This window comes from Phacochoerus africanus, chromosome 3, assembly GCF_016906955.1.
Source record: "Phacochoerus africanus isolate WHEZ1 chromosome 3, ROS_Pafr_v1, whole genome shotgun sequence".
Taxonomy (NCBI): domain Eukaryota; kingdom Metazoa; phylum Chordata; class Mammalia; order Artiodactyla; family Suidae; genus Phacochoerus; species Phacochoerus africanus.
The window spans coordinates 65,115,334-65,134,056 of NC_062546.1; the positions used below are offsets into that span (position 1 = coordinate 65,115,334).

At 40.0% G+C, this 18,723-nt stretch overlaps 1 protein-coding gene across 22 annotated transcripts in view; it reads left to right on the forward strand.

Annotated features, from left to right (window-relative positions):
* Nucleotides 1-18,723, forward strand: part of NEB (nebulin) — a 220,175-nt gene that overhangs the window by 117,544 nt on the left and 83,908 nt on the right. For all 22 annotated transcript variants that reach the window (XM_047771926.1, XM_047771945.1, XM_047771947.1 and 19 more), the window contains exons 78-91: nucleotides 945-1,148; nucleotides 2,770-2,874; nucleotides 3,022-3,129; nucleotides 3,791-4,102; nucleotides 4,793-4,996; nucleotides 5,785-5,889; nucleotides 7,008-7,115; nucleotides 8,645-8,956; nucleotides 10,089-10,292; nucleotides 11,264-11,368; nucleotides 11,997-12,104; nucleotides 13,353-13,664; nucleotides 15,989-16,192; nucleotides 16,537-16,641. In XM_047771926.1, the coding sequence (XP_047627882.1) occupies nucleotides 945-1,148; nucleotides 2,770-2,874; nucleotides 3,022-3,129; nucleotides 3,791-4,102; nucleotides 4,793-4,996; nucleotides 5,785-5,889; nucleotides 7,008-7,115; nucleotides 8,645-8,956; nucleotides 10,089-10,292; nucleotides 11,264-11,368; nucleotides 11,997-12,104; nucleotides 13,353-13,664; nucleotides 15,989-16,192; nucleotides 16,537-16,641 (2,496 nt within the window). The remainder of the gene's footprint in view (nucleotides 1-944; nucleotides 1,149-2,769; nucleotides 2,875-3,021; nucleotides 3,130-3,790; nucleotides 4,103-4,792; nucleotides 4,997-5,784; nucleotides 5,890-7,007; nucleotides 7,116-8,644; nucleotides 8,957-10,088; nucleotides 10,293-11,263; nucleotides 11,369-11,996; nucleotides 12,105-13,352; nucleotides 13,665-15,988; nucleotides 16,193-16,536; nucleotides 16,642-18,723) is intronic.

Here is an 18,723-nt window from a genome sequence, read left to right on the forward strand (position 1 = left end):
TCTGCAACCTACACCACAGCTCACGGCAACGCCGGATCATTAACCCACTGAGCAAGGGCAGGGACCAAACCCGCAACCTCATGGTTCCTAGTCGGATTCGTTAACCACTGCGCCATGACGGGAACTCCTTTTTTTTTTTTTTTTTTAATCAGCCTTGACAAATAGTCACTTTTAAAAGGATGACAGAGTAGTGGCATTGTACCAAAAAAAAAAAAAAAAAAGAGTTCCCCAAGAAGCCATAAAGAAAAATTCTCCTTTAGCCAATTATTTAAATTCAAAGAAACATGAAAGCAGGTAAAAAATATCTTTTTTGACTTGAATTACAACTCAAGAAAGGGGACTAAAGATAAGATAAATAAGAGTAAAAATATATATACTCTTTGGCTTAGAAGCGTGAGTATACAATCATGTAAAATACAACAGATATTGAAGAAACATTGTAAATCAATTATGCTTTAATTTTTTAAAAAAGATCCCTTTTGTTGTCCCCAGAAAACAGATAATTCAGCATATAGTAGTGTTCATCCCTTCTTTACACTGCACAATGGCTGGGAGAGCCCCTGCCCACTGAGATAAGAAAAAACTGAATTCTAACAGTGTATTATTCCCACACCACCAGGTGCAGGCAGTTGAATCAGAGAATAAACACTTTGTATCAGGAAGCAGGTAGGAATTTCCTTAAAATAGTTTTTTTATAAATGACATCACATGTTACTGGAGAGATTTCATGGGTCTTGAAAACAACAAACATTGACCATCTTTGGAGACACAGTGTAAGAATAGCCACTCTACACCAAAGTAAGGCAGTCTTGTGTCTTCCCAGAAATGCACACAAGTAGAATTCAGAATTACACACCATCTCATTTAGCATATGCTAAAGCAAGATCAGATAGCAAGCTATAGAGGTAATTTCTACAAATACTGGATATGATTTCATTTTTCAGGCTATTTACAAGGCTGATCTTGAGTGGCTGCGAGGCATTGGATGGGTGCCCATTGGCTCTGTGGAGGTTGAGAAGGTGAAGAGGGCTGGAGAAATCCTGAGTGAGAGGAAGTACCGCCAACCTGCAGACCAGCTCAAGTTCACATGCATTACAGATACCCCAGAGATTGTCCTGGCAAAGAATAATGCCCTGACCATGAGCAAGGTGAGTCTCCAGCTGTTGCCAGTTGCCTTGAGTTATACCTCCTACCAACTGGGCTCATAAAGGAAGAAGTGCCCTGGGAGGCGGGGGAGGGGCAGGGATGTGCAGAGGAGGGTGCTGGCCTGATTCCCATGCAGGCCTTCAACAGATTGTCTGCTTGAATCCCAGTTGGACCTTCATGCTCCTCTCAACATTGTGTCCCCTCATTCTCTGTGTGCGTGAGGAAGCCCAGCCTAGGACAATTTCTCAGGAATAATGCGCACACTTCTGATCAGTGACCTGAGATATCCACAAATGCAATATTTTCCTCGGCAAATTCCCCTTGGCAGAGCAGACTCAAGCCATCAATAACCATTTATCCATCACATGAAAAATAGTATGCCATTATGCGTTTTGTTCTGAAGTCTGGGAAACTGTGTGTAGCAGTGTCAGCAAACAATTCAAATTAGTTGCTTCCAAAACCTTCGGAAATCCACTTTGGAAAGTGAGCTGCTCTTATTGCTTTCAGTTTTATTACACTAGATGGCTGCTTACTTCTTTCCTCCAGAGTTCTATCCATCTGCTTATTGAGTGGGCTAATTTCCTTATCCAATCAGTAGGCTTTTAATATGTACATTTGAGATTGGATTGGACTTTTCAGAATTCTCCCACACCTACCTCTAAGTTTTCCAAATATTTGGGTAGTAAGATTGAGTGCTCAGTATAGGACACGAAATTGGCTCTTAGATAACAAACCCCAGAATTTGGGGTATTAAGACTCTAGAAATTTTGTTCTATACCACACCCATCAACAGCAGCCACAGAAAATTTGATAAGTTCCAACTGTGACTCAGGTACTTTACATATGTTATGGTTAATCTCCATAATATACTCAATAAAGTAATATACCAATTTCATATCAACTAAAAAAAAAGCGAAATGTACAGTTTTTAAAAATACTTAATAAGAAAGATATGATTATCCCCCCCCCAAAAAATGAGGAGTGTGAGGCTTTATGTACCTTCCTTTAGATCACACAGCTTGGCAGTTCCCATTGTGGCTCAGTGGCTAGTGAACCTGACTAGTATCCATGAGGATGCAGGTTCAGTCCCTGCCCTTGCTCAGTGGATTAAGGATCTGGTTTTGCCATGAGCTATGGTGTAGGTCACAGATGGGGCTTGGAGCTGGCATTGCTGTGGCTGTGGCATAGGCCAGTGGCTACAGCTCTGATTCAACCCCTAGGCTGGGAACCTCCGTATGCCGTGGGTGTAGCCCTTAAAAAAAAAGACCACACAGCTTGGAATAGTGAAGTTGGATTTGACCTTGAGATAGACTCTGAAGTCTAGGTATTTCTATACTACCACAGTTCTATAGCCAAGCTCCATCCTTGAAGGTTCTGTGAATAAGCCTGAAATTCCCTAGATGAAAAGAATTAGTAATTGAGGCCATTATGTTGCTTTACATTGGCTATGAAATCATTATATGGCTGTTCAAATATTGCCATGATTTACTCTCCCATGACTCTTTTGCTTCCCTCACCTCCAAATAACCTTTAAAAGGCTGTTTTATAGTTAAATGAATTAAATTTGATAATAACTGTAGTATACTGGCTTTAACAAAGAGTTTTACCTCACCTCCCCTATAGCATTTGTATACGGAAGCCTGGGATACTGACAAAACCTCCATCCATGTGATGCCAGACACCCCAGAAATCTTGCTGGCCAAGAGCAATTCCGCCAACATCAGCCAAGTAAGAGATTTCCTGATTATTGTTTGAGCCTTTAATTTAGAAGTAGTTAAAATACTTATTCCATCTTGCCACCTTCCTTACTGGAATTGGCCTATTAGCTTTCTATAACACCTTTCTTTGTCTGTTGTGTATTATCCTCCAATCTAGAAACTTTACACCAAGGGATGGGATGAATCAAAGATGAAAGACTATGATCTGAAAGCTGATGCTATTTCCATCAAAAGCGCCAAGGCCTCCAGGGACATCGCCAGTGATGTAAGTGCCTTCCACCTACCCTCCTTGGTCTCACCTTGATGAACAACCACTGTGCAGCTGGTGGATCACACTTTATAATTTCCACATGTGCTCCTCTAGCCCTGCTACCCATCTTCAAAGACCCCTCCGTTTGTTGTCTCAGAGAAGGAAAACACATTTTGAAATTGGCATTAGAGTTGTTGCAGAAAAAGTTTTAAGCAATGCAAGTCTGCAATTATACTATAGTTACACTTATGATAGTACAAAATGTTCGTTTGTAATTCTTCAGAGATGTCACAATGCTGCAGTATGATATCCTTGTCCATTTGCTTGTGGGTTTTCATGTTGTCCGTAATTATCTGCATATGTGTGGTCTTAAAACCGGGCTTCTAGAAGTTGCTGTTGTGGCTCAAGAATAATGAACCCAACTAGAATCCATGAGAATGCAGGTTTGATCCCTGGCCTGGCTCAGTGGGTCAAGGATCTGGCATTGCCATGAGCTGTGGTGTAGGTCACAGATGCAGCTTGGATCCCACATTGCTGTGGCTGCGGCATAGGCCGGTAGTTGCAGCTCCGATTCGACCCCTAGCCTGGGAACTTTCATATGCTGCAGGTACGGCCCTAAAAAACAAACAAACAAACAAAAAACTGGATATCTAACTTTATATTTCTGGTGTTTCAGTACAAATACAAGGAAGCATATGAGAAACAGAAAGGCCACCACATTGGAGCCCAGAGTGTTGAAGATGACCCCAAGATTATGTGTGCCATCCACGCAGGGAAGATTCAAAGTGAAAGGGAGTACAAGAAGGATTTCCAGAAGTGGAAGACCAAATTCACCAGCCCGGTGGACATGCTAGGCATCTTGTTGGCCAAGAAATGCCAGACTCTGGTCAGTGACATTGATTATCGAAATTACCTGCATCACTGGACATGCTTACCCGATCAAAATGACATTATTCAAGCAAGGAAGGCCTACGAACTGCAGAGTGACGTACGTACTGTGAACTTTGGGAAAGTAGAATGGGACAACACAGGTTTATTAATTGTCCAGTCAGTGCCTCTGTGGACAGACCCATGGGTTTCTCACTGCACAACCTCAGGGGGGCACCATTCACATTGTTAAAACAAAACCCATATTTAGGAGTTATGGGACTCAAAGAACATAGATGAAGAACTCAAATTAGGTCATGTCCTTTATTCCCTAGCCTAGATTCCAGACTGTTTTCTTCCTGTCCTTTGTACTACCTGGCAGTGGAAATGTATTTCAGACAAACACAAATTATCTGCTTGTTTTAAAAATAACTGCCACTGTTATACTATATCCAAAACACTAAAAAATAATTTCCTTGGGTCTATTATAGGATGAAAATGGAATCAGATTTGACAAAATATCTTAAAATTTTTTTCAGTCATGTAATTGTTTGAAATATTAAATAATTGTCATGAAGTTCAGCATTATTACTATTTTACTCCTAGTCACAGCTAGCATAAAAAAGTACGCTTTTACAAATGACTCTGTCATGGATATTGAAGCCCCCAACTCAGTTAAAATCTCAGGTCATACTTTTTTGAAACTACCAGCTCCTGCGCTTATGAGCCCCTCAACCCCACAAACTTCCTTTTCAGTTAAGGGATGCTATTCTAGCACTTGGAACAATATTTCTGTCTAACATCTCTGTAGAATGTGTACAAAACAGACCTGGAGTGGCTGCGTGGCATCGGCTGGATGCCTGAAGGCTCTGTAGAAATGAACAGGGTGAAGAATGCTCAAGACCTGGTGAATGAAAGACTCTACAGGACGCGCCCAGAAGCCTTGAAATTCACTTCTGTCGTCGACACGCCAGAGGTTGTCCTGGCAAAAGCCAATTCTCTGCAGATGAGTGAGGTAAGAACCATCCTGCCACCAGGGTTTCTTCTTTTCAGAAGATGCCACCCAAACTGAGCAAGTGGATTGTTTCTCTTCAAAGTCTTAAAGTGATGGGAACGACTCTAAGAATCCTTTAGCTAGTTTAGTGAAGGCACATGCAAAGGAGAACTCTGACCAATGCCAGCGTGCCTTTCCCCTGCTTACATGCTGACTTGGAAGCACTAAAATGAAAAATGTCACTCTGTCGCAGTTCAGGAAAGCAAATATTTATTCTACAACCCATGGCTATGAAATGGTATACCACTGTGTTAGTCAGGTACTCCAGAGAAACAGAGCTAAAAGGATGTGTATGAGAGAGGGATTTATTTTATGGCATAGATTCACAGGATAGCAGAGACTGGCCAGTCCAAAGTTTGGAGGGTAGGCCAGCAGGCTGGAGACCCGGGAAGGAGCTGCAATTCAAGCCCAAGGCCTTCTGCTAGCAGAATACCTGTTGCTCAGGGGAGGTCAGTCTTTTTTCTCTTAGATGTCATCTAATTGGAATAAGCCTACCCCCATTACAGAGTGTAATCTACTTTACCCAAAGTCTACAGATATAAATGTTAATCTGGTCTAAAAAAATACCTTCACAGAAACATCTAGAATAATGTTTGAATGAACACCTGGCTACCATATCCTAGCCAAGCTGATACACCATGCACACATATATCAAAACATTTTTCCAGGTTAAATAGTTGCTAAGGCTTAGTGTTTCAGATATCCATCTCCATGGCTATATTAAAATAATATTTTCCTTCTCTCCACAGAAACTATATCAAGAAGCCTGGAATAAAGATAAAACCAACATAAGCCTTCCTTCTGACACGCCACTCATACTGCAGGCCCACATCAATGCCATGCAAATCAGCAATGTAAGAGGCATACATATGAAGCATATATGTCTTTATGGGACATTATCTGTCAGGTTATGGGTTGTGTTATAATGGACAAACTGCCTACCTTAGAAATGTTTATGGCTTTTGGTGCTAGATATTTTCTCTTTAGCTACCATTCCCAATGCAATGTGGATGGGAATTCTCTTTCAAGCATTAGTTTAGATACATGACTGAGTCCCTGGCCTGCAAGAGTTGGGATGCCTAGATTTACTGGTTGTCCTCCTTTCAACCTTGAAATCATTGTCCTATATCCAGTGTCCACAGGTCAGCTTCATTGTATATTAACTGAGAGTAGTGAATCCCCTAGTTGGGTGACTCTTACATTAGAAAGTATAAGAGGTAATAGTCTCTATTGTCTTTATAGGTTTTTATTTGACCCAGAACTTTCTTGTTTGAAATTTCAGGGCCATAAGAAAAGCTAAAACTTTTAATTATAAATGCAGGATGAGTATGATATCTGTGTCACTTCCCTTTAGCAGAGACCTCTGAAAAATCAAAAGGCAGCATTCGGAAAAATCTTATCAGGACTTAGATGTACATGACCTTGATGAAGTTTCTCCAGGTTCACAATTGATTCTTAGTTCCATTGTTCTGTGTAGGGGGAGATTTTCACATTGTACTATGTTGTGATGAATGCAAATATTCAAACATCAGTCAATTTAGATGTTTAGCTTTAAATTTTTAATCAGAAGTATCCAGCACTCTACAAAGTAAATACACAATAACCATAAGAAGAACTCAGGGAGTTCCTGCCATGGGTTAGCAGTAACGAACCCAACTAGTATCCATGAGGACACAGGTTCAGTTCCTGGCCTTGATCAGTGGTGTAGGTCACAGACGTGACTCTGATCCTGCTTTGCTGTGGCTGTGGCATAGGCTGGCAGCTGCAGCTCCAATTTGACCCCCTTGCCTGGGAACTTCCATATGTCTTGGGTGTGGCCCTAAAAAGACAAAACAAAAACAAAACCTCAGAAGCAACTCCTTTTTTCTTATGCTGCCTTCATTTACATTATTCTTTATGCTTTGCATTATGATGACTTTATGTCCACCAATTTTTAGTTCTTGTAAACAAACCTGTGTTTTTCCTGCAATAGAAACTCTACCAGAAAGACTGGGATGAGGCCAAGCAGAAAGGCTATGACTTGAGAGCAGATGCCATTGAAATCAAGCATGCCAAAGCCTCCAGAGAAATTGCCAGTGAGGTACAGCTCCTTCTCTTTTCTTGTGGGTTTTTTCCTCTTTCCAACAATAGGTAGAGTGTTTTTCAAGAATTCTGATTTTGTTCTGTTTTGTTTTTAATCTCTGCAAACAGTTGCATTTTGTCTTGTGCTAAACGCTTTATTTAAAAACATTAAAATGGGTGAGAAAAAGAATGTGTATATATGTATATGTGTGTGTGACTGGGTAACTTAGCTCTACAGTAGAAACTGACAGAACACTGTAAACCAACTATAATGGAAAAAATCAAAATCATTAAAAATAAATAAATAAAAACATTGAAATGGGATGAAAAACACTAAGGTAAACATAGATGAGGTATATGTGCAGATAACTTTCACGTTGTTTCTAAGTAGAAATAAAATATCATGAAATGTCTTTAGAAATTTTTTGGGAAAATTCAGGAACCAATATAATGTAATTCTATCTCCCAAATCTTTATGATATTCTCCATAAATATAAATCACAGACTCAAGACTGAAAGCATTTTTTGCATACAAGATTTTATACTGGAGGCATATGTATAATGCTCTGAGTAACCCTTTGAAGTTCATTTAACAGCAATTTTAAAACTCACCAGCAGTTAAAATAATTAACCTGCCAAGGTCTCCCAGCTTCAAATCTTTAAATCACCTTTGTTCATTTTCCTCAAATTCTTCTGTATTTTTTTTTTTATTTCATGTATCTGTCTCTTCCTTCCTGTTCCTGGTTTTTTTGTCTAAAAGCATAGCCAATCCACAATATCTGCCTTATTCCTGGTTCTGTCTCCCCTTTGTCTACACTTTCCTCTATTATACAAATAGAGGAAAGAAACAGGAACTATCTTACTCTGGTCCCAAGGCACTTAGAACATGTATGGGACAAGATGGAAACTCTTGTGCATAGGTTTTTTGTTGTCATTTTCTGATTTGAACCATCAACCTTGCTTGCTTTCCATTCCTGAAACATGCACCTTCTTTGTCTGTCTCCAAAGCCACACATACGACTTTTTTCCTACCTGAAGTACTTTGAGCACTCTTGGGAACCATCTGACCTAATTTCCGCTTGCCAGGCAACTAGGGACCATGGTTACACCCACTGTGCCTTATTTTTCCCATTTGAAATATCTGACAATACTAATATCCACTTCATAGAGGTGTTGTGGGAATTAAATGAGGTTATAATAGCCACTATTCATCTATTTTTAACTAAAAAAAATCAGCGATTTCATATAAATCAACCTAATAAATTTGAAGCACTCACAACAGTGTCTTCTATACAGTGACTGCTCAGTAAATGTTAAGTTATTTTCTTTATTACTCTTGATCACCATACTATTTCCCTCCTGATTTGCTCATTCCCTCTATGAAACCATCTAAAATAGCCCTAATTTCCTTAAAGTGAGCTACTAGTGATGGCCAATGTTGAGTCAATTTACATTAAGGCTAAAAAAATATTCTGAAAACATTTAATGCAAAGTCTTCTTCATGCATTATTTTCTTCTGTCTTTTTATCTGATTTTACACAACTTTAGTACAAATACAAAGAAGGTTACCGGAAGCAACTGGGCCACCATGTGGGTTTCCGCACCCTGCAAGATGACCCTAAATTGGTATGGTCTATACACGCTGCCAAGATCCAGAGTGAGAGAGAATACAAGAAAGCTTATGAGAAGTCCAAAGGAATTCACAACACACCATTGGACATGATGTCCATTGTTCAGGCCAAGAAATGCCAGGTCCTGGTTAGCGACATTGATTATCGCAATTACCTGCACCAGTGGACGTGTCTTCCAGATCAGAACGACGTGATCCAGGCTAAGAAAGCCTATGAGCTGCAGAGCGATGTGTGTACCCTGTCTTGGACTCCTGGGGAGATGTGGTTCTGTGTGTTTAATCAGTGTGTTCCCTAAGGATGTCATTTAAACAGTAATCTTAATAGAATCGAACATACTCTGTATATTTCTGTAGAGTTTTTAGGAACATTTTTTATCTTATAGAGGATTCCTTCTTGTGTGGCAAGGAACCCTCATCAAGATGAAAATCACTCTCATTTTATGTAATTAGGCAGAAAAGTTCAATCCCAGTTGTCCTGATCTGTTATATTTGCATAATCAGCTATCTAAATGTCAGAAATAGATGTAAGCATAAGGAAATATTAAATGTCAAATTATCTGACACATATAGGAGAAAATATATATGTATATTTTATAGTAATACATTCAGAGAGAAAGAGAAGAGGTGCATACAAATATAGATATGTATTTTTTTCCTCTCTACATATGCATGTAAGGACTTTTTCTCCCAAATTTCTACAGATGTTATTCCCTTACTGCATAAAAAGCATATTTCTCCCAAATTCCTACAGATGTTATTCCCATAAAAGGCATATTTCAAGTAGTGAACACACAGAAGCTCAACTCAGTTTTGCATAAAAACGAAATTATGTGCCATTGCTGTCTGTCATTCCATAAGCGCCACTTGTCAGCCCTGCTCCAGTTCCTGTAGGATACTGTGCACTTCTCCCAGAGATGTGTGCCAGAGATTTAATACCCAAATATTACCATATAACATTGATCTTGGGAGTTCCCGTCATGGTTCAGGAGTTAATGAACCCAACTAGTATCCATGAGGATGAAGGTTCAATCCCTGGCCTTGCTCAGTGGGTTAAGGATCTGGTGTTGCCATGAGCTCTGGTGTAGGTCATAGACGTGGCTCGGATCTGGCATTGCTGTGGCTGTGGCATTGGCTGGCAGCTGCAGCTCTGATTCGACCCCTAGCCTGAGAACCTCGATATACTGTGGGTATGGCCCTAAAAAGACAAAAACAAAACAAAACAAACAAACAAAAAAAACAAACAAAAAATTTGATCCTTGAGGTCATGGGACTGGCCCTCAGCTGATTTAAGTAGAAGTGAGTTAAGTGTGGTTTGTTGGCATCATAGGCACATTTGACGCTTCTGTACTCTCCTTCGTGTAGAATGTCTACAAGTCAGACCTGGAGTGGATGAAGGGTATTGGATGGTTGCCAGAGGGTTCCGTGGAAGTGATGAGAGTGAAGAATGCCCAGAAGCTCCTGAATGAAAGGTTGTATCGCATAAGGCCTGAGGCCCTCAAATTCACCAGCATAGTTGATACCCCTGAAGTCATCCTGGCAAAGATCAACTCTGTACAGATCAGTGAGGTAAGTCAGTTGATGACATGTTCAGACAATTTGAAGTCTCAGTAAGAATCATAACTGTGAACTTTGCTAACACCAGGGTTAGAATCTTGAACATGCATGTAACCAGGTAGAATTTCATTTAGCCAATTAACAGCATCCGCATTTCATTGGCTTAGATAACTCTTTGGTCACTGTAAGTGTGGCAGGCATCTTCATGTTCCATAGACTCTGATGTACACTTTGAACACATTTTGAGGTCCACCAGTTAACACCATGATCACAAAACTGCCACCTTTGGAGTTCCTGTTGTGGCTCAGCAGAAACGAATCTGACTGGTATCCATGAGGCCGAAGGTTTGATCCCTGGCCTCGCTCATTGCCATGAACTGTGTTGTAGGTCGCAGATACAGCCCAGATCTGGGAGTTTCTGTGGCCATGGTGTAGGCTGGCAGCAGTAGCTCCAATTTGACTCCTAGCCTGGGAACCTCCATATGCCCAGGGTGCAGCCCTAAAAAGACCAAAGAAAAAAAAGAAAAAAAAAAACAAAAACCCACCTTTTTCTTGCTATTCAACCATGAAGTAAGTTGAAAAGTCCAGAAGTAGCCCCAGTATTAGACATTATGATAGTTATTTGGTCCAAGTAAGCCAGAACTTGATTAGCAATGTGAATTATCACAGTTACCTGCAATGCAGGCTTACCTGCCAGATAAATGCATGTGAATAAATAGAAGAGGATCAGTTTACCACCACCACATTTCTGACTCATTTTAAATATATATTATGTCGCACATGAATGTACTCTTCTTATTGAAGTCACTTTGGGCACCTTCTAAATAAAAATGGAGATGAAAACAAAATTTTGTTTGGAAACAAAATTCTACATTTATATCTGAACCCATTGAAAAAGAACCTTTAATTGTACCTGTAATTTTATTCACGTGATGATTGGCTTATTTACTAGCCAGTGATCCTTTGTTTTTTCATTTTTACCAGCCATTGTATCGTGATGCCTGGGACAAAGAGAAGGCTAATGTGAACATACCAGCTGACACACCACTGATGCTGCAGTCCAAGATCAACGCCATGCAGATCAGCAACGTAAGGCACAATATCCTCTGCCTTACCAAACCTTTTGTTAATATGCTCCAGAGAGCATTTAGCAAAAGGCATTTCCCTAATGTTCCTTTTATTTTTAGTCTTTAATAAGTGTGTGTGTTTGTGCACACACCTGAGTGTGTGTTTATAATATAGAGATATTGGAGTTCCCGTTGTGGCACAGTGGAAACGAATCCGACTAGGAACCATGAGGTTGCAGGTTCGATCCCTGGCCTTGCTCAGTGGGTTAAGGATCTAGCATTGTGGTGAGCTCTGGTGTAGGTCACAGATGCAGCTCAGATCCTGCGTTGCTGTGGCTGTGGTGTAGGCCGGCAGCTATAGCTCCAATCTGACCCCTAGCCTGGGAACCTCCATATGCCATGGGCGTGGCCCTAGAAAGCCCAAAAAAAAAAAAAATATATATATATATATATATACACACACACACACACACACACACACACACACACTGAAACTTAGGTTCAGTGTGAAACCAGTCTATTTTATAAATCTTAAGGGGAGATTAATTTTTCAGTGTTAACTGTTCATGTGTAGTCTTGAACACATCAGTAATGTTGACTCAGTAGCTCCCTCTTCAGATTGACTGTGGCATTGCAACCTCCATTTACAGAAACAATATCAGCAAGCTTGGGAAGACGTCAAGATGACAGGTTATGATTTGAGAGCAGATGCCATCGGGATCCAGCATGCCAAAGCTTCCAGGGATATTGCCAGTGATGTAAGAGCTCCTCCTTGTCCAGCCTTAACAAACACTAACCACAGACACACAGAGAGTTACTACTAATCTTTAACTTAATTCCCCAGGATTTATACTTAAATGAAATGAAGGTCATGTGATTAGCGTCTTGCTTTAAAATCCCAAATTTAAGAATAGCTTTCACAACAATTTGATGACCCTCTTATTTCTCTGCTTGGCTCTGCTATTCATATGTTTAAGCACAGATTTTGGTTTTCTTTTCAATCTCTTCTCAATATCACTTAATTATAAGCACTTGCAGAGAAGTCTATTATTTCTTAAAGTGCAGCATGCATAGGTGGTTCCTGTGATACTTTTATGCAGCACATGGACAAGCATTTTTTTAAATTATGTTTGTTTTTAATGTGTTCTAGAAAAATACTGATTTTTCCCATTTAAATAGGATTATAAATTTTGAAATAAAAAATTTAAGTTTGGAGTTCCTGTCATGGCACAGTGGTTAATGAATCTGACTAGGAACCATGAGGTTGTGGGTTTGATCCCTGGCCTCGCTCAGTGGGTTAACAATTCAGCATTGCTGTGAGCTGGGGTGTAGGTCGCAGATGTGGCTTGGATCCTGCGTTGCTGTGGCTGTGGCGTAGGCTGGTGGCTACAGCTCCAATTGGACCCCTAGCCTGGGAACCTCCATATGCTGTGGGAGCAGCTCTAGAAAAGTCAAAAAGACAAAAAAAATAAATAAAAATTTAAAAATTTAAGTTTACACTTTAAAATATATTTATTTTGGAGTTCCCTTGTGGCTCAGTGGATTAAGGACCCAGCATTGTCTCTGCTGTGGCTCAGGTCTCAGCTGTGGCTTGGTTTTGATTCCTGGCCTGGAAACTTCCACATGGCCAAAAAAAAAAAAAAAAAGAGTTATCTAAATAAAGAATTAGGTTGACAAAGTCAGATGTGAAATACAGGTGTTTTTTGGTAAAACATGTGAGAATGGCAAAGGATGACTGAAGTTTGGGGAACAGTGGACCATCCTATATTGAGGGCTAATCCAGAAGCACAGTTCTTGCCTTTGAGGTGTTCACAGTGTTTTTATGCATATAAATGTAGAAGACAAACCATTGTATCAAGAAGTCTAAAATTTATAGTATAAATTTAAAGAAAAACAGTGCTCCCCACCAAAGGGTAACATAAGAGAGATGGAGTTATTTGAGCAGGCTGTCTAGAAAAAGTGAGTTTGGAGAAACAACTCTTCTTTCTTCTGTTCAAACCCACCAGTATCTATACAAAACTGCTTATGAGAAACAGAAGGGTCATTACATCGGATGTCGCAGTGCCAAGGAAGACCCTAAACTGGTCTGGGCAGCAAATGTGATGAAGATGCAGAATGACAGACTCTACAAAAAGGCCTACAATGACCACAAGGCCAGGATCACCATCCCAGTGGACATGGTGTCCATCAATGCTGCCAAAGAAGGCCAGGCACTAGCCAGCGACGTGGACTACCGCCAGTACCTACACCAGTGGTCTTGCTTTCCTGACCAGAATGATGTGATCCAAGCCAGGAAAGCCTACGACCTGCAGAGTGATGTAAGTTGTTGCTTGTGCAGTGAGCGTCAACTGTGGTACCTAACGGGTGGCCTGTTCCCCAGGAAGAATGCCTTCCATGGCTTTGCCCAGTCACCCCTTCCAGTGCTCGAGAAAACACAACTCTCCCTACCTAAGCCTTCCCTTTAGTATTTTACCGGGTCTGTTAATTCCATGCCTTACTGCTGGGTTTATTAATTTTCACTGTTGGTAATGAATGAAAGTTTTCATTTTTATTGTTATTAGTGCTGCCAGAATTTTTTCTGTAGATTTGTCCATGTGTGCACTGTTTGTACTTTATTAAACATAGGCATTCGCACAGTTCTTTAGTTGAAGAATCACCGGGACTGTCTTCCTTGAAATTGAATTAAAAGTTTAGCAGCATGCTGCATACTCACTAGTTTCCCTTACCTTGGTATTCTTCACAACAGGATGTTTCATTAATTTACCTAAAGTATTTTTAGATTATCTCATACTTTCTGCCCTTTCCATCTTTTGAAAATGATGAATTCCATCTAGATGTTTGTTTCTTGTGTAGAATTAATACCTTCATTTAATTATCTGAACTTGGTTACAAGCTTCAATAGATGCTTTCTCATAATGAATGAGTTTGTTTTAGAAAAGTATATCCATCATTTGAAATGAATTGCCTGCTGGTGAATTTAGGCCAGTTTCTAGAGAAATGCAGTCTCTTCATTAACTGTAACCACATTAGTGTATTAAGGGATGCATATCAATCAAGTTCTTAGAGAAGGGAAGCTTTAAAATCTGTATGTAAGCCTCTTCAAGAATTTCTTCTTCTGAATTTTGGGATCCATCGTATTATACACACTAAAGCACATAACATTCTTCATTAAGGTAAAAATTTTCCTACATTTTCACTCCCCTTACTCCTTTTTTAGCTTGATATTTGTATCCTTTTAAATAATTACTGAAATAGATTTCTGAAGAACACAGTGGTTTTTTATGAAATTAATAATTGGTATGCTGGCCTGGGCAGCTCGTGTACTTAAAAACAGAAATTAAAAACTGGTGTTTCACATAGAACAATCTTGTCTGGTTAACCACTGACATATCTCTGAGAAAACAGGTTTAGACAGCCAAGAAAATGCAAATCCTAATTCGAAGGGGAGTGCTATCTTAGAAAAAGAAAACCCAATCTTAATTATCCCTTTAAAAATAATTGTTAAACATACCATGTGCCAGGCATTGTGCTGAGCACCAGAGGTACAATGATGAATAATGAAGAACAAGACAAAGATCCTGACTTTAAGAAGTTCACATTGATAACCAGGAAACAGATGTTAACCAGCAACTATGAGTAAAAATGGGATGACTGAGAGAATGATCATGGCTCTATGAAAAAGTGAGGTGAAGAAAGCTTATGAAGGGAAGTGCAGACTTAGGGGTATGAAAGGAGAGGAGGAGTTGGTTTTGGACAAAAGACACAAGAGGTACCCTTGCAGGAAGAGCAATGTATGCAAAGGGGCTTGCATGCAAACCGCTGGCTGAAAGTCCAGTGTGGGCAGAATGCACAGGTAAAAGGAACCACCTTCCTTATGAGGTTGGAAGAAGAGGTAGGAACTTCTAATCTATGTTAAGATTTTGGTCTTTATCCTAAGACCAATGGGAAGCCATAAGTTTCAGGGATGTTGTGACATCAGATTTAAATGGTGAATTTCATAAAGATCCGTCTGGCTGCTGTGTGGCAAACTTACTGGACAGCCTATTACTATTGCCTTAAAAGTTCACATTGGCTAGTGTGATGATTATCAAAATGTTCAAAAATCTGGAGTTCCCGTCGTGGTGCAGTGGTTAACAAATCCGACTAGGAACCATGAGATTGCGGGTTCGGTCCCTGCCCTTGCTCAGTGGGTTAATGATCTGGCGTTGCCGTGAGCTGTGGTGTAGATTGCAGACACGGCTCGGATCCCGTGTTGCTGTGGCTCTGGCGTAGGCCGGCGGCTACAGCTCCGATTAGACCCCTAGCCTGGGAACTTCCATATGCCGCGGGAGCGGCCCAAGAAATGGCAAAAAGACAAAAAAAAAAAGTTCAAAAATCTTCCACATATCCCCCAAGCAGAGCACTCCTGCATCATGCTGACTCCTAGAATGTACATAGGTGCCCAACAGACACACCGCCCCATACCCTGGCACAAAAAACAAAGCAGAACAAATCTTTCTGTGCATATAAGGAATTAGGTTTGTCAGGCCCAGACTCAGCTTTATTATTTCTGTGGAAGATAAAATGTGACATAAAAAACTGCTTGCTCTCTGTACCACAGTTTAAAAAACCCTGCCTCTCCTATCTTTTTTTTCTTTCCCAGGCCCTCTACAAGGCTGACTTGGAGTGGCTGCGTGGTATTGGCTGGATGCCCCAAGGGTCACCTGAAGTACTGAGAGTCAAAAATGCCCAGGAGATCCTACGAGACAGTGTCTATCGGACACCTGTGGTCAAACTCAAGTATACAAGTATTGTTGACACACCCGAAGTGGTCCTTGCTAAGTCAAATGCTGAAAATATTAGTATTGTAAGTCATGTTATTCTTTAAATTAAAATCAAATCATTGTTATAAAGAAATGATAAATAATTGACCTTTAATCTATTTAAGATAATATTGATGGTAACAAAGATTTTAATAAGTAAAATCTTACTGTTTTGTTGCTGCTTATTAATTTTAAACAACAATGCAAAGGACTAATAAAAGGTATTAATACAGATGTCATATCAAATTTGAGTAACATGTGAAAAGATTCTGGAAATTTTTACCTTAAGATGAAAAGACTTTGGATCAGAAAAATCAAAAGTTGTGCACTGCAACCAGCAAAATTACATATTGTGAAGTGATTTTATTGTTATTGGTTCTTTCTGTAGCCAAAGTACAGAGAAGTTTGGGACAAGGATAAAACTTCAGTCCACATAATGCCTGATACTCCAGAAATTAATCTTGCTAGAGCCAACGCCCTCAATGTGAGCAATGTAAGTACCTCAACAGACTCCCTTTTGTTTGGAAATTCACCTAATTTTTAGCAAGATATCACTAGAGAATTCTTCATAGCCAAGAGAAGATTGACTGGCTAAGGAAGACACTCCTCCACCACATCAGTTTCTGACTGGGAGAAAGAGAGGGCAAGATCGTTGGTTCTGAATCACTGGGCAAGGCCAGGTACTGGTGAGGCAATGTCAACATGACCAAAGAGGGAAGGAAATAAGGACAAAGAGGAATGAAGAGACACACAAACAAGAAAGGGAAATTCACAACAGATTCAGATGAACACAAAATAATTATGAGAATTCCTTGCAAAACTTTGTGCAAATTAATTTTAAAATCCAGATATCTAGGGGATTTTTAAGGAAATTGTAAATTAGTGAAATTGACCCCAGAGAAAGAATAAAAACATATTGAAAGAAATTAAGAGGGTTGGAGTTCCTGTTGTGGCTCAGGGTTAAGCACCCAACGTAGTGTCCGTGAGGATTCGGGTTCTATCCCTGGCCTTGCTCAGTGGGTTAGGGATCCAGCGTTACTGCAAGATGCAGCATAGGTCACAGATGTTGGGGTGTTGCTGGGATCAGGTGTTGCTGTGGCTGTGGTGTAGGCCTACAGCTGCAGCTCCAATTCCACCCCTAGCCCAGGAACTCCCAAATGCCACAGGTGTGGCCCTAAAAAAAAAAAAAAAGAAAAGAAAAAAGAAATTAAAAGGGTTATTAAAGACCCTCCCTCCTCTCTGATGTCAGGGACACTTGGATAATTTCATAGGGGAAATCACACTTCAAGAAATAAACTACCAAAGAGCCTAATGAAAAATGGAAATCCATCACCGTTATCAAAACTTGTCAAAGATAGTTCCACAAGTAAAAGCTGTAGACCAGTAATAAAAAAATCTTAAATGAAATATTCAGTAGTACATGAAAATATGATGTAATCAACTAGGGTTCATTCAGGAAGGCCAAGAAAGTTCCATATTCAGAAACCTAATAATGTAAATTGGACAAAAGAGAACAATCACATGCTCATTTTTTTTGGATTTGAAAAGATGTGTGAAGTTCCCATTGTGGGTCAGTGGTAACAAACCTGACTAGTATCCATGAGGACACCGGTTCGATCCCGGTCTCACTCAGTGGGTCAGGGATCCAGCATTGCCATGAACTGTGGTGTAGGTCACAGAGGCAGCTTGAATCTGGACTTGCTGTGGCTGTGGTGTAGGTTGGCAGCTAAACCTCTGATTTGACCCCTAGCCTGGGAATACTTCATATGCCATGGGAGCAGCCCTAAACCCCCACCCCCCAAAAAAAGAAAAGATGTGTAACCAAATCTAATATTCATTCTTCAAAAATAAAATTTAGCAAAATAAGAATAAATGAGTACTTTCTTGACGTGACTAAGAATAAATCTTAAAAATCAAAGCCAGGCTCATCCTCAGTAAGTAAGCTTCTCATTCAAGTCAGGGATAAAACTAGGATGCCCATTATTAGCATTACCATTTTTTAACATTTACTGCATTCACTAAATGATTAAGTTTCTCATTCAAGCCAGAACAACTACCTAAAAGTAAGAATAAGAAATACATATTGGAAAGAAAAAGATGAAATGATAATTCTTAAAGAAATCATTATATGCCTGGGAAAAGGAAGAGAATTTAGAAGTCTGTTAGATAAAATGAGAGAAATAAGGCTTGATGGTATTAAGATGGTGAATAGAAGGACTGGAGCTCAACTTCTCTCCTAAAAAAAATAAAATTTACAACTGAATGCTGAGCAATCTTCAACCAAATGGACTGGAAACTTTCAAAAAGATATCCTACCAGAAGAAAAAGAAGAGGCCACATCAAGAGGCAGGGGGGGTGATTATGCTATATAAGCAACCCATACTCCCAGGTGGGAAGCCCCAGACTGGAAAGTAACTGGTTCACAGAGACTCACCTACAGGAGTGAGAGTTCTGAGCCCACATCAAACTTCCATGTGTTGGGCTCTGGCACTAGGAGAAAGAGACCTGGAACATCTGGCATTGAACGCCAGTGGGGCTGGTGCACAGGAGCTCCACAGGACTGGGGAAAACAAAG